This window comes from Notothenia coriiceps, unplaced genomic scaffold, assembly GCF_000735185.1.
Source record: "Notothenia coriiceps isolate Sejong01 unplaced genomic scaffold, NC01 NC01_scaffold00002059, whole genome shotgun sequence".
Lineage (NCBI taxonomy): Eukaryota > Metazoa > Chordata > Actinopteri > Perciformes > Nototheniidae > Notothenia > Notothenia coriiceps.
The window spans coordinates 63,105-75,055 of NW_011334760.1; the positions used below are offsets into that span (position 1 = coordinate 63,105).

Sequence of the window (11,951 nt, forward strand, 5' to 3'; positions counted from 1 at the left end):
TGTGTGCCTGGAGCAAGGCAACGAAACTTAAAATAAGAAGCAGCATTTTACGGCGCGCTATGCATGGGGCCGCCTTGGGGGGTTTCCCGACATGTTGAAGGGTGTTTCTTGTTGTCGTTGCTGTGGACCTTCTTAATACCTTGGAAATGCCGTTTAATACTTTTTAATAGCCTTAATTTTCGCAAAATTGATTTATCAACTTTTAATACTTTTTAAGACCCCGCGGACACCCTGTAGCTGTATTAGTTATTGTTAAAAGGAAAGAAGGTCAGTAGAACTAGTTCCCCTCTAAACTGTCTGTGCTTAATGAACACCAGTGGGAGAATAGGAGACAAAGAAATCTAACTATAGCCTACATAAAATGTGTTGTTACTAGTATTGACCACTCCAGCATCCAACCGGACACCACTGACATTTGCAGCAACATTTACATGTCGTTAAATATGCAGCAGCTGATTTATTAGCATGTGTTTTGTTCAATTGCAGGCTCTTGTATTGTGTATTATCCCAGATCAATTGTAATCTAAAAGCATACATTTCTCCCTTTAGGTTCCTATATGTTGTAAAGGCTGATATATAATCAGCCTATAACACCCACTGTAGTAATGCAACAAAAGAGATTGTCAGTAAGTGCTCACCCAGCCCCAGAAGGTTGTGTGTTATTGTGGGAAGAGTATCGAGCTCTGGCCTGGTTCTCGTGCTCCAGCTGCTTGACCTGAGACTCCAGTTTGGAGATGACTCTGAGGGAGACAAGCGGAGATAAGACATGGTCACAAGAATTGAAGATGCAGAAAATTGGGAGTCTTTCTCTAGACTACTTTTTAAAAGGTTATGCTAAAAAAAATCTAATATTTATTATCAATAATAAAATGTTATTTTTGAAACAAAAGATAATTGAAGTGTAGTAACAAATTCATTTTTTAGGTATAAATAGTTCATGGTTTTAAAGCATCCGGAGGTATTCTATTCGTGTCAATTAGACCCCCAAAAAAATATTTCTCCCTTTTCACAGAGGTAATAGGACCAAAAGCCGACCTTTATCCACACTTTGTCTCCTCTGGGTTATCATACATTCTCTCTGCTGTCATGACACGGCTCTAATTTGCGTCTCCAGTGAGAGTCTGACAGGCCTTGGCAACAATCTTCTCCTGCAGCATTTGGCGCTCCATTATGAGACTCCATCAGACCCTGACGCTGGAAATGTTCTCGCATATCTTACTGCTTATTCCATTTTGAGCGCCTAATATCGACTTTGCTTTTTGACTGAAATGCCTGGAAGGATCTTCAGGTCAAAACCCAATTTTATGCGTCTTTTCTGGGATATATCTCGGGATATATCTTGTCTCTAGAGTCGGCTAAATGTAAGAAGTTCTCATTAAAATGCTGTGCTGGTGACACATGTCTTTTGCATTTTATCTTAGATTTCCCTCGCATCCTTGGTACATTTAAAATATATCTTAATTTTCCAGATTTACTCTCATACATATCTCCATCTTTTTTTCTTGGCATTTCCCTCCAGGTTATTACTTTCAGTATTTAAGCCCTCCTATTACACCGTATTGATGTTCTGCAGGCTGTAGCTTGCTATCTGTCCCTGAATCGACTTGACACACTTCATCGATGCAGAGTCCATGGCGCTGCCTCTATTGGTGCCAATTTGCAGGCAGAGCTGAAACTGCGATGGAAAGTTGCTGCGTAGTGTCAGCCGATGCTATTATCTACTTTCGACAGCACAGAGACCATCATTAGACTTTATTGATTCATCCTCTCGATCGCCCGGCGGTCTAACAACCTCCACCGCAGCTCTTTTACAAAACTGCTGGAGCCAGCCAATGACAACGTAATAGACCTGAAACTAATAGCCATACTACAGCTGCCAAGAGATCGCTCTACATGAAGTTCTTTGTTTGTGTTGTTTGTTTGTGTTTTAACATTATTCAAAAACATCACTACATCTGCTCAAGACAAGATGTGTATTATACATTTGGGTAAGTCTTCAATCAGCATTAAAGAGCAACTTTATTTTCCAACTATTCCTTTAAGGTCGTGAGCTTCAGAAAGCTACTACTCAAGTGATACAGTGTTGTGAAGTAGTACAGTGAGGTATTAAAAGCAATAGAAATAAATCTTTATTCTATTTTATATGACTTCTAGTTCTTGTTATTCGGAACCACATTTGAATAGTAGGAGGCTCAATAAATGAAGGGTCTGTTGGGAAAATACTGAATGTACTCTTCTAATATCAGAGTAGCACATGATAACAAAGGCCCAACTGTAGCTGTGTACGTAACAGGATGTATGATTACCTAGAAGAAGAACATGACACACTGTTTTAGGCATTTGATAGCTATGTGACAAAGATGAACTTGATGATTCAGACCCTAGGGGGATAGACATATGACAAGCATGATCATTTCTGACGTGGGCCTTAGCTCACTGAACAAAACATTGAATACTGCTTTGAACTGGTATTCCTGCATCTTGTGACTGTAACACTCCGTCTCTTGTCAATCAGCATGTGAAGGACACTGTTCGGGGAACTAGTTGTCCCATATGCCTGTATGTGATGACAACTTCCATTCTTGCAAGGATAATAAAAACATGTACTCTGATATTGAAGCTCAAGTTGGTGACGAGTGAGATTTTTTGGTCACAAATTGAAACTGTTGGCAAAGAGAGCATCTTGTGACCCTTAATTAATAGAGCAAACTGTTTTTAAACCCCTATAATTTGATCCCTAATACCAAGAGTTTGTCAGAACCAGAAATAATACACAGAACATAACATTAACATTTTAAAATTCATACAACATCTAAATCTAATTTCTTTATAAATGATCCACTCACCTCTTCAGGTCTGATATCTGATCGGTGGCATCGTCAAGTTTGTTCTCCGTTGCCACCAGGTTGCCCTGCAGAGATTGATTGTGATATTGTTTGTCACTGCTGAAATAATGCTTTCAATCAAGATCAAATGATCACAGAGAATGTATATCATCCGCTCCAGATTCGTTACCTTCAGTCCCTCGTGCTCCTTCACCAGCGAGTCATATTGTCCAAGCAGCTGAGAGACCAAATAACAGAAACATAAAGAACATCAGTGAGGATATCAACCTATTCTCTCCTGATATGTTACCTATTCTCAAGTCACTTGAAAGTACTTCCACAACACTTTATTTATATTACAAATAAATCATTACAAATAGTGGCAAGGTTCCAGTGAAAAGACGAACTTCAGATGTTAGCGAACAATAGCATATGAATGATATTTGTCTCTTTCTCTCAGCTCAGACTCACATCCTGCAGCATGTTGGACTCCCTCTCCCTCCTCGCCTCCCTCTCCTCAGCCTCCCTGCAGGTTTTCAGCAGCTTCTCCTCCAGCTGCCGTACGTGGCTCTTCAGACGGGCTGCAGAGGCGTCCTTCTCTTTGCCCGAGCGTTTGCTTTCTTCCATTCGCTGCTGCAAGGACTTCACGGTAGCAGCCGCGACAGCGTATCGCTCCGGCCATTCTGCCTGAAAACAGAAAGTCACATAGAAAATCAAGGAATGGGGTAATGGTTGGATTTTAGTTGAATGCATATGCTTAATATATCAATATTAGACATTGAGATAATTTGGCAGATATTTGTGTAACCAGACATAAAATGAAACTGTATTTGTGTCCAGGTTTGAATAGAGTGCTTAACTTATAAGCTATTAATAATCCATCATCACTGAGCTTTATAGTAGATGACTTAATTAGGGTCCATGCCACTTTCCCCACTTGATTAATTACAGGTTGTTTGCATACTTCAGAGACTTGCGTTTAATGATTTAAAGCCCTTTGAGGCAAATGTAAGAAACAAAACATGTAGGAAAGTTTATTTTGACAAGTGAATCGTTAATTCAGGTTGTGATTAATGAGTACTACATCAATTAAAATCTGACAGGTTTCCTTATTTTTTAATTGTGCTTATGAATGTAAATAAATGCATTAATAGCTTTTAGATCCTAATGACACTGTGAATCTGTCAAGAAAACGGACCATGTGAAGTTGCTCTGGGTTTTAGTCATTTAAATAATAAGATGTCCTTGCTGAAAGCCAGGACACTTTTAAATGAGTTTTTTAATCCCTAAATAGACATCTGAGGATTGTTACCAGCTTCTTCTCCAGCAGGCTGTTTGTTGCCTCGAGTTCTTGAACTCGACTGGTGGCCTCGGCTAGAGCTTTCTCCAGGTGCCTGCATCTGTCGATAAACAGAAAATCACAATAGCACAGAGTTTACAAATAAATGAGGTATAATGTGATGCTGGGGAAATGTGGGACCCTTCATGTGTGTGTCTTGAAATCTAATAACCTTGATTATGAGTTATTTGCATCATACAAATGAATCAGCACTAAGAAGATTTAATGTAAAATTGCATGTGGCATTTCTTCCTTTATATTCCACATGATTCAAATGTTACTTTCAGGAATGTTCATGAATGCATCATATCAAATGAAATGAATCAATGCACACCTCTCTGTGAGGGCCTGGTTGCTCCTCTCTAAATCCTGGGGCAGATCTCTGAGTTTCAGTTTGTCTCGCAGGATTTGAATCTCAGACTCGTAATACGCCTTCAGATCAGCCACGTGTCGAGAGTGCTTCTCTCTCAGGTTCTGCCGCAGTCTGGGGAGAAAAAAAGAAAAGAGAAGAAGATGAATGAACCCGTTGAGAGTCGATAGCTTCATTTGGACTCAAGGACATGAGTAATTAGGATGCTCACTACTTCTTTTAATGAACAAAACTAAACATTTCTCAAGCCTTGCAGGGCCAGGCTAATGCTTTTTTCTTTTATGTCCTTTCTCAGAACAGGTTACTTTTTAACTTTGTAAATGTTTTTTGACAAGGGCTCAAGGAAGGTAGTTATTGGATATCAAGCATGTGAACATCCCAGAAGAGCAGCAACTGTTTGTCGACTCATTGATTATCAAATCCAGGGGGAAATGTATTACAAGGTATTTTATAATAATCATAATATATTATTGTTGAAGGAATATTTAGTGCAAACATTGCATAAAGTTACATTTTAAGGCTCTCAAAAATAGATTTGATTTCCAGATTTGTTCTTTTATTTTATATCAGGACTGAAAAATGATACTTAAAAAGACATCACCTTAACTTTGAGAAAAGTGGGATGGACATTTATCCTTATTTAATAGACCGAAACAATGAATCCAGAACAATTATTAACAGCTTATTCGTTATGAAACAATGGTTAGTTGCAGCTCTACATCCCAGTATGAACAAACACTGCAGCCTGTTGTTGCAGCACTCACAGAGAAAGGACGACAGGATCCTCCAGTGATGAAGCTCTCTCCATGTGTTGAGGCCGCAGAGAAGCACCGGCGGCAGAACGATGCTTCAGGGTGCTGGTGTGGGTGTTACTACCCTCCTCCTCGCTGGCTAAGGGGGCGCTGGTCCTGCACTGCTGGCTGGATGTGTGTGAGCAGGGCTGGGTCTGATCCTGGGAGGGGAACAGGACGGCCTGGGAAACGTTTCCCCACGGGTTCTGCTGATGAGAGGGGGAAGGCCCGGCAGCTGAAACACTGGAGGTGTCAGAGATGCAGTCTGTGTCTCCAGGGTTGGGACTGCCCACCACCATGCTGTCGGGGGTTACAGGGGTTCCTACTCTGGGGTACACGTGGGGCTGAGCGGCAAAGGAAGGGCTGCTGAAGTGAGAGGGCGAAGTGAAGCCAGATGTACGATCTGACTGCCGCTGGTTAGCAGCTGGGTCCAACACCTAAAGCAACAAAGTGTGGGTTAGTTAGAGACACAGTCAAGGAGTTTACTGATCACTGAAGCTGTGAGACGTACCTGTGGTGACGAAGGACTGGATGTTACAGAGCCTTCCCAGTCTGAACGTTTACCGTCTGTTCTTTGCTTGTTGTTATAGATCTCTTTGAGGGACAGACGAGGCTCCTGAGATGGGGTCTACAAGAAGAAATCAGATTTAAGGGGAGAGGCATAGCAAACCAGCAGCTAGGTACTCAAAACCTTTACATATTGACCAAAATGTCAAATTACGAAAAGGTATTGTACCTCTAATGTGTGTTTATACCTAGAAGAAAATCGCTATATCATTGGTTTGCCTATCACCACCAGCGTTTTTCGTTAAATGCAACATATGATTGGCCCAATTTACTACTCATAACACGACCCTTAATCAGACATGCACGTGTGCCCTGGGGCCTCATTTATAAACGCACGCTCAACAGATGGCGTACGCCAGTTTCTAAGCAATCTTTGCGATTTATAAAAAACAAACTTGATGGGAAAATGTGCCTCCATCCACACTCTGACCCATCCGTACGCGGTACGCACAAAAACTGCAACACCGTTGGCAGAAGGAAGAATGGAGAGAAATATGTGGAAATAATACCATAAATAGAACGTTGCCTCTCATTTATCATATGTGAAGAATTTAATTTATTACACCTGTTTGAGACTCCTCAGTGCACAAAAAAACATAACTTGAGAAATAAATAAATACGGAAATGTTATTGATCACCCCTCGATTATGTTCTCGTTAAGAAATGTATTCTCATAAATGATGCGGTAAACAGCAGGATAGAATTACTTTAAACTGACGCCGTTTGGCATTTCTATAGGTTGTAGATACGAGCATGGTTTTTTATAATATCACGTTTAATCATGTTTTATGCCGTTCGCCAATACTTGATAAGTCGCTCATAAAACACAGGAGGTATGGAAACTAAGAACACCATGTGTGGTAAATTGTACAGCTAACATAACACAACACATACGTTTTATTTCCTTTAACTGGTGGATATAGAGTTGCTGCAGTGGAGACGCTGCGCACAGCTGATTGACAGCTGGGATACAAACCACCAAATACAAAAAATAATTCAGATCCAGTCGTCATGACTCCACTCCGGAGGGATTCCCCGATCATTTCTTACAGTTTCTCATCAAGGGGGGGGTCTCCTGTCCCCGGGACAAACACACTGCCTGAGGAAGGCTATGTGTATTTTTTTTGTCATTAACCTTTTTCGGACCACTTATTTATTTATTTTGGTGGCGATCCGACCTCCATGCTGCTACTCTGGTTCAAACTGCATCCACCAAACAATATGATTTATCTGGACCTCCCAAAAATAACCTAAATCTGACACGGTGTGAGATGTCTTTTTTAGCTGTTCTGTCGTCATTTCCTGCGATCTTCTTCATGCAGTCAGTCAAAATGAATATTAATACGGGGCATTTCTTTTGACTATTTATAGGCAAATATGGGCGTTAGGTGAAGCCCGCAAAAGTTGCGCCGCATTTCGAGTTGATTGTGATTTATAAAGGCAAACCGGCGTAGGACGAGTGTGCGCAGTGTTTTATAAATCGGAATATTTTTGTGCGTATTTATTTGCTTTGTCCTATGTAAGCCACCTTCCCACGTGAATCCTACGCAAAGCTTTATAATGAGGCCCCAGGTGAATATTACATTTTACTCACAAGACTAATGGAGGCCTCCTGCAGAAGGAGGTAAGCACCGCTGTCGAAGCTGTCGGGTAGAGGGTGATACAGTTCACTCTCATGCAAACGCCAATAAGTGAGCCCTGAGACAGAGGGAAGAAACAAGTCTGATTCAAGTATTTTTTTTATTATTTTCTCTTATTATTTTTGGCAGTGATGGCCATCTTAATATGGACCATTTTAAAAAGAGAAATCTAGTGTGATTCTATTTGTTCTTACTGTCAATGAATTACATAGCCACTATAAATGCATCAGCTAACAAGTTTTGTCTCTGTAGTAAATAAAGCCTAATATAGCCTTCTGTTTATTCCACAAAAAGTATAGAGACTAGCTGTATTTTTATGACTTTCAGAGAACATATTTTACCTCTTTTAAAAGATTTACATCTTCAGTAAGAACTTAATGTATTTGGTGCTGAGAGCCACAGACCAAGTAATGAAGCCAAATTCATGGTTTACATTTTTTTCATGGGATTTGTTGACGATAAAATAAACATTTTTGTGCATTTTTTCAGGAAACAATAAAAAAAGTGAATTCATATTATTCCTCCAAATAAAGCCCTCAGTGGCACAACAGTGCCATCGTTCTGTCACTTGTGGTAATTACAACAAGGCTCCATCTTTAACACGTGTAATGTAATGTTATATCCTGTTTTGGTTCATTCTATCACATTCACATTGTCAGTGATTTTTTTAAATGGGCCGAGCTTTGATGTTGTGTGTTTTGTCTGAGTCAGGGAATTGTTACCTGATGCCTCAGACAGCAGGCTGTCACTCCTCCTCAGGGGGAAAAAGCTGGACGACAGCCCAGACGATTGTTGCTGCTGAAACTGAGTAAAGATAAGTGGATTAGATTCAGCGGAGGGAAAGTAATCAGACCAGCTACAACAAACACTACAGATGCAGGGCAGGGATTTTGTATCTGGTTCCACTTGTGAGTTGTACCTGCTCCTGGAAGTCTGAGCTCTCCAGAGGGATTTGTTTGTGGGCTTCTCTGTGCGGCTGCTCCTGGTACTCAAAGATTTGTGATGAATCTTGTTCTGCTTTGCTCTTCTTGGGCCTGAGTTTCTGCCTCTGGGCCCAGGAGGTCAAAGGCTGGCTGGTGCTGCCAATAGAAGAGGTTGTGTTTAGTATAGATATCATTTCTCAGTTTAAATGTTGCCTAAATCTAAACAGTGTTTGTGTTATATTTAGGAATTTTTTATTTATTTGTAATTCCAAAAGGAATGTTGTCATACAGGCCAAAGTATGGGGATATAACAGACAACCCTTAAGGAAAATATGTGCAATATCTTGGTGTTGCGCATCGTACAATATTCCTGGGTATAGGTTACGGTGTATATTGATTTGTGTGCATGGGCGTCGCAGCCATTATATGAGGGTGGGACAAGTCCCCCCCACCTTTTAAAATGATTAGTTTAGACCCCCCCACTTTTACTATCCACTCACCACTCAGTGCTTCATTATCAAATCCATTCCACTTGCTTATTGTGAGAATGCCCAAATCAATGAAACTCCGTACCATGTTTTCACTGCTACTTTGTTCACAATAAGCAAGTGGAATGGATTTGATAATGAAGCACTGAGTGGTGAGNCCTCAAAACACATATTTTCAACTCTGTCTACCCATAAGCCCCCCCCCTCTCAATCAACTTCCTCTTGACTGCCTTTTTTTGTTTATTTTATTTTACTATATTTACTTGTTTGCCTGTCCTTGTTTGTCTCCCCTCCCTCATACTGTAAAGCGTCTTTGAGTTGTGAAAAAGCGCTATATAAATAAAATGCATTATTATTATTATTCATGTTTTCAATACTTTGCATTTCACTTCTGGTTGAATGCTAAGTATTCTTGTAAGTTGCATACTGGAGAAAATCTCCCTCCAAAGTTGTCGTCATTTAAAAAATCCATAGGTTTTAGTCATACAGTCTATGGTTTTAGTACACATCCTAAGTTCATATATAAAATTAGCCCAGTGAGAACAGACTCTGCTCATACGTCATTCTGCACAGTGAAGGTCAAACATCCCGATGAGGTAACTGTATGTAAAACAATTTAATTGATTTTAACAGTGATTACAACAATTTTTGTATGGGTGTGTCACAACTGTTATAGTAAGTCCTGCTGTGAGAAGTGATTCTACATAACATTACATTCTCTTTTTTTCTACTACAGGGCCGATGGTTGCATCTGTTTCAGCTGGTTGAGAAGCAATACCAAGAGCAAATACTCGCTCAGCAAGAACAATACCAGTGCCAAATACAGGTAGGTCTGCGTTAGTCTTAGTTACTTACTATTGTGTAAAAATGTTTGTTCATGCAGTAAACCATGATATTCTTTTCCCAGTTGATTCAGGATGAAATCAAAGCTCTGGTTCAGCTCCAGAACCGCCAGGCCAGCCTCCAGCCACACACAGAGTTCTCTCTAACTTCGATGACCAAAACTACCCCAAACAAAAAGGATTATATTTTCCCCCTTATCTCCAATGACTGCACATTCTCCAAAAAAATTGCCAGTGACAATAACAGCCTGGCAGCCCCAGCCCTTACCACTTTTAGCTCCCCCTCACCTCCACTCCAGAGATCACAGACCGCCAACCAGGAGGGGGAGCGGGCGACCACAGTGCTCAGCAGCGGGTACGGGACTCTGTCTGCATGGGACACAGCTCTGGAACCTGTAGGGTTTCCGGGGGAAGATGAGGACGGTGTTCAAGGGAGGGACAAGCATCATTCGTCCCTTAACTTTATAGAATACACAGAGACTACTTTGATTGGGGGTCAGCAGGATTTTACTCATGTGATGACTTTCGGAGTGGATGAAACTAATCCATCACTCTACCAGCAGAACAACTCTGGGTAAGTTGAGGTTTTCTTTGGACAGACTAACCACAACTTCTTACGACATCATATTTACAGACATTGAAAAGTCTTTAAAAGCATTCAATTCAGTCTCTTCAAAAAAAGGCCTTTAAGGGTTTTGTATGGTTGTTTTAAATATTTGTATCAAGTGTGACATTAGCAATAATGTTAGTTGGGCGTTTTTTTAGTAAGAACCATCTTTAAAAATGCATAGTTATATTCTTTCTTGTATATACGGACTTTGAATTAATTAAGATAATATAAGAAAACATAAGCCTTTTAATATCCTTTAATTTTTGTCTTAGTTTTTTGGAGAGAATGCAGGTGATGAAGCAGAACCCAACCTCTCTATACATATAGGATCAAACTAGTCAACATTCAGGAGCACACACACAAACATGGGCGTAGGAAGCATCCTCAATGTGGGTGGGGCAATTTGACATGGGGTGTGGGCAAGTGGTGGACCTCACCTCGTCTAGTGGGGTCCGGGGACATGCTCCCCCAGGAAGATGATTTTTTTATATATTGAAGTTAAAAGCATCAATCTGCTGCACTTTGAGAGCAAAATTAGGGACTAAATCTATGGATACATCTCTCAACAACACCCATATGAAACAGAACTGTAAACAGATTTACTTTTTCTTTATGCATATTTTACAAATCACTGCCCTTTTAACCTGTATTTTTGTGTTGCTGTCCTATAGTATGAGTTGGAATTATTTCATACCTGTTATTCTCTTGATTTTATCATGATCATATAAAAGTGTGCCTTGGAAATACTTGTTTACATAAATGATTACCAAACCGTTTGAGACCCACTACTTAGACTAAAGTGAACTATCCAAACTCACTGAGCTGTAGTTATCAGCCTCTCAGTCTGACAGGAGAGGACTCTCCCTCCACCTCATTAATAACAGCGCCTTATATCCGGGTGCTAGTGGAGCACGCTCGTGAACTGTTAGCGCCAGAGCCTCGCAGCGTGGAAACTGTGGCGCGCATCATTTTACAACTAAAGACACAGCTACACAAAAAACGCAGCATGTGTACGGCTCTGAGAATCTGCCTTGGTACAAAGTAGCAGTGAAAACATGGTAGCCTACGGAATTTCATTGATTTGGGCATTCTCACAATAAGCAGGAATGGATTTGATAATGAAGCACTGACACAGCGCTCTACAGAGAGTGGCAAGTGGATAGACCGATGCACGGACTTTCCCCATAGTAAAAGTGGGGGGGTCTAAACTAATCATTTTAAAAGGTGGGGGGGACTTGTCCCACCCTCATATAATGGCTGAGACGCCCACGGGTGAAAGCGAAAACAGGCTATTTAAAATAGACTATACTCTACTCTTCATGCATAAATGCAGACAGACCCCAACATCTTTCAATATCAACATAGCCAGGGCTGGCATAATTAAGTAAATGAAAAACATGTCTACCTTTAGAAGAGTTGCAAGCGGCGAGTGTTGGTGCTGAACCTCAAGAGAATGGTGTTCTTCCATTCCGTTGTGCATTTTCTGGTTAAGTCTCTCTCAAACGCAAGTTGAACCAGCTGGGCATAGGCGGCGCGTGAGGCGGCTCAGGTTTGGG

General features: G+C 40.7%; 1 protein-coding gene across 1 annotated transcript in view; it reads right to left on the reverse strand.

Moving 5' to 3' along the window:
* LOC104965385 (M-phase phosphoprotein 9-like) overlaps positions 1–8,649 on the reverse strand; it is a gene marked incomplete at its 3' end in the record, with an annotated part of 69,959 nt that extends 61,310 nt beyond the window's left edge. Inside the window, exons 1-11 of the mRNA XM_010794343.1 lie at positions 8,452–8,649; positions 8,255–8,336; positions 7,487–7,590; positions 5,837–5,953; positions 5,299–5,762; positions 4,499–4,648; positions 4,138–4,225; positions 3,297–3,512; positions 3,016–3,063; positions 2,847–2,911; positions 639–740 (exon numbers count right to left, since the gene is read on the reverse strand). Of these exons, the coding sequence (XP_010792645.1) occupies positions 639–740; positions 2,847–2,911; positions 3,016–3,063; positions 3,297–3,512; positions 4,138–4,225; positions 4,499–4,648; positions 5,299–5,762; positions 5,837–5,953; positions 7,487–7,590; positions 8,255–8,336; positions 8,452–8,649 (1,634 nt within the window). The remainder of the gene's footprint in view (positions 1–638; positions 741–2,846; positions 2,912–3,015; positions 3,064–3,296; positions 3,513–4,137; positions 4,226–4,498; positions 4,649–5,298; positions 5,763–5,836; positions 5,954–7,486; positions 7,591–8,254; positions 8,337–8,451) is intronic.
* Positions 8,650–11,951: the final 3,302 nt, after the last annotated feature.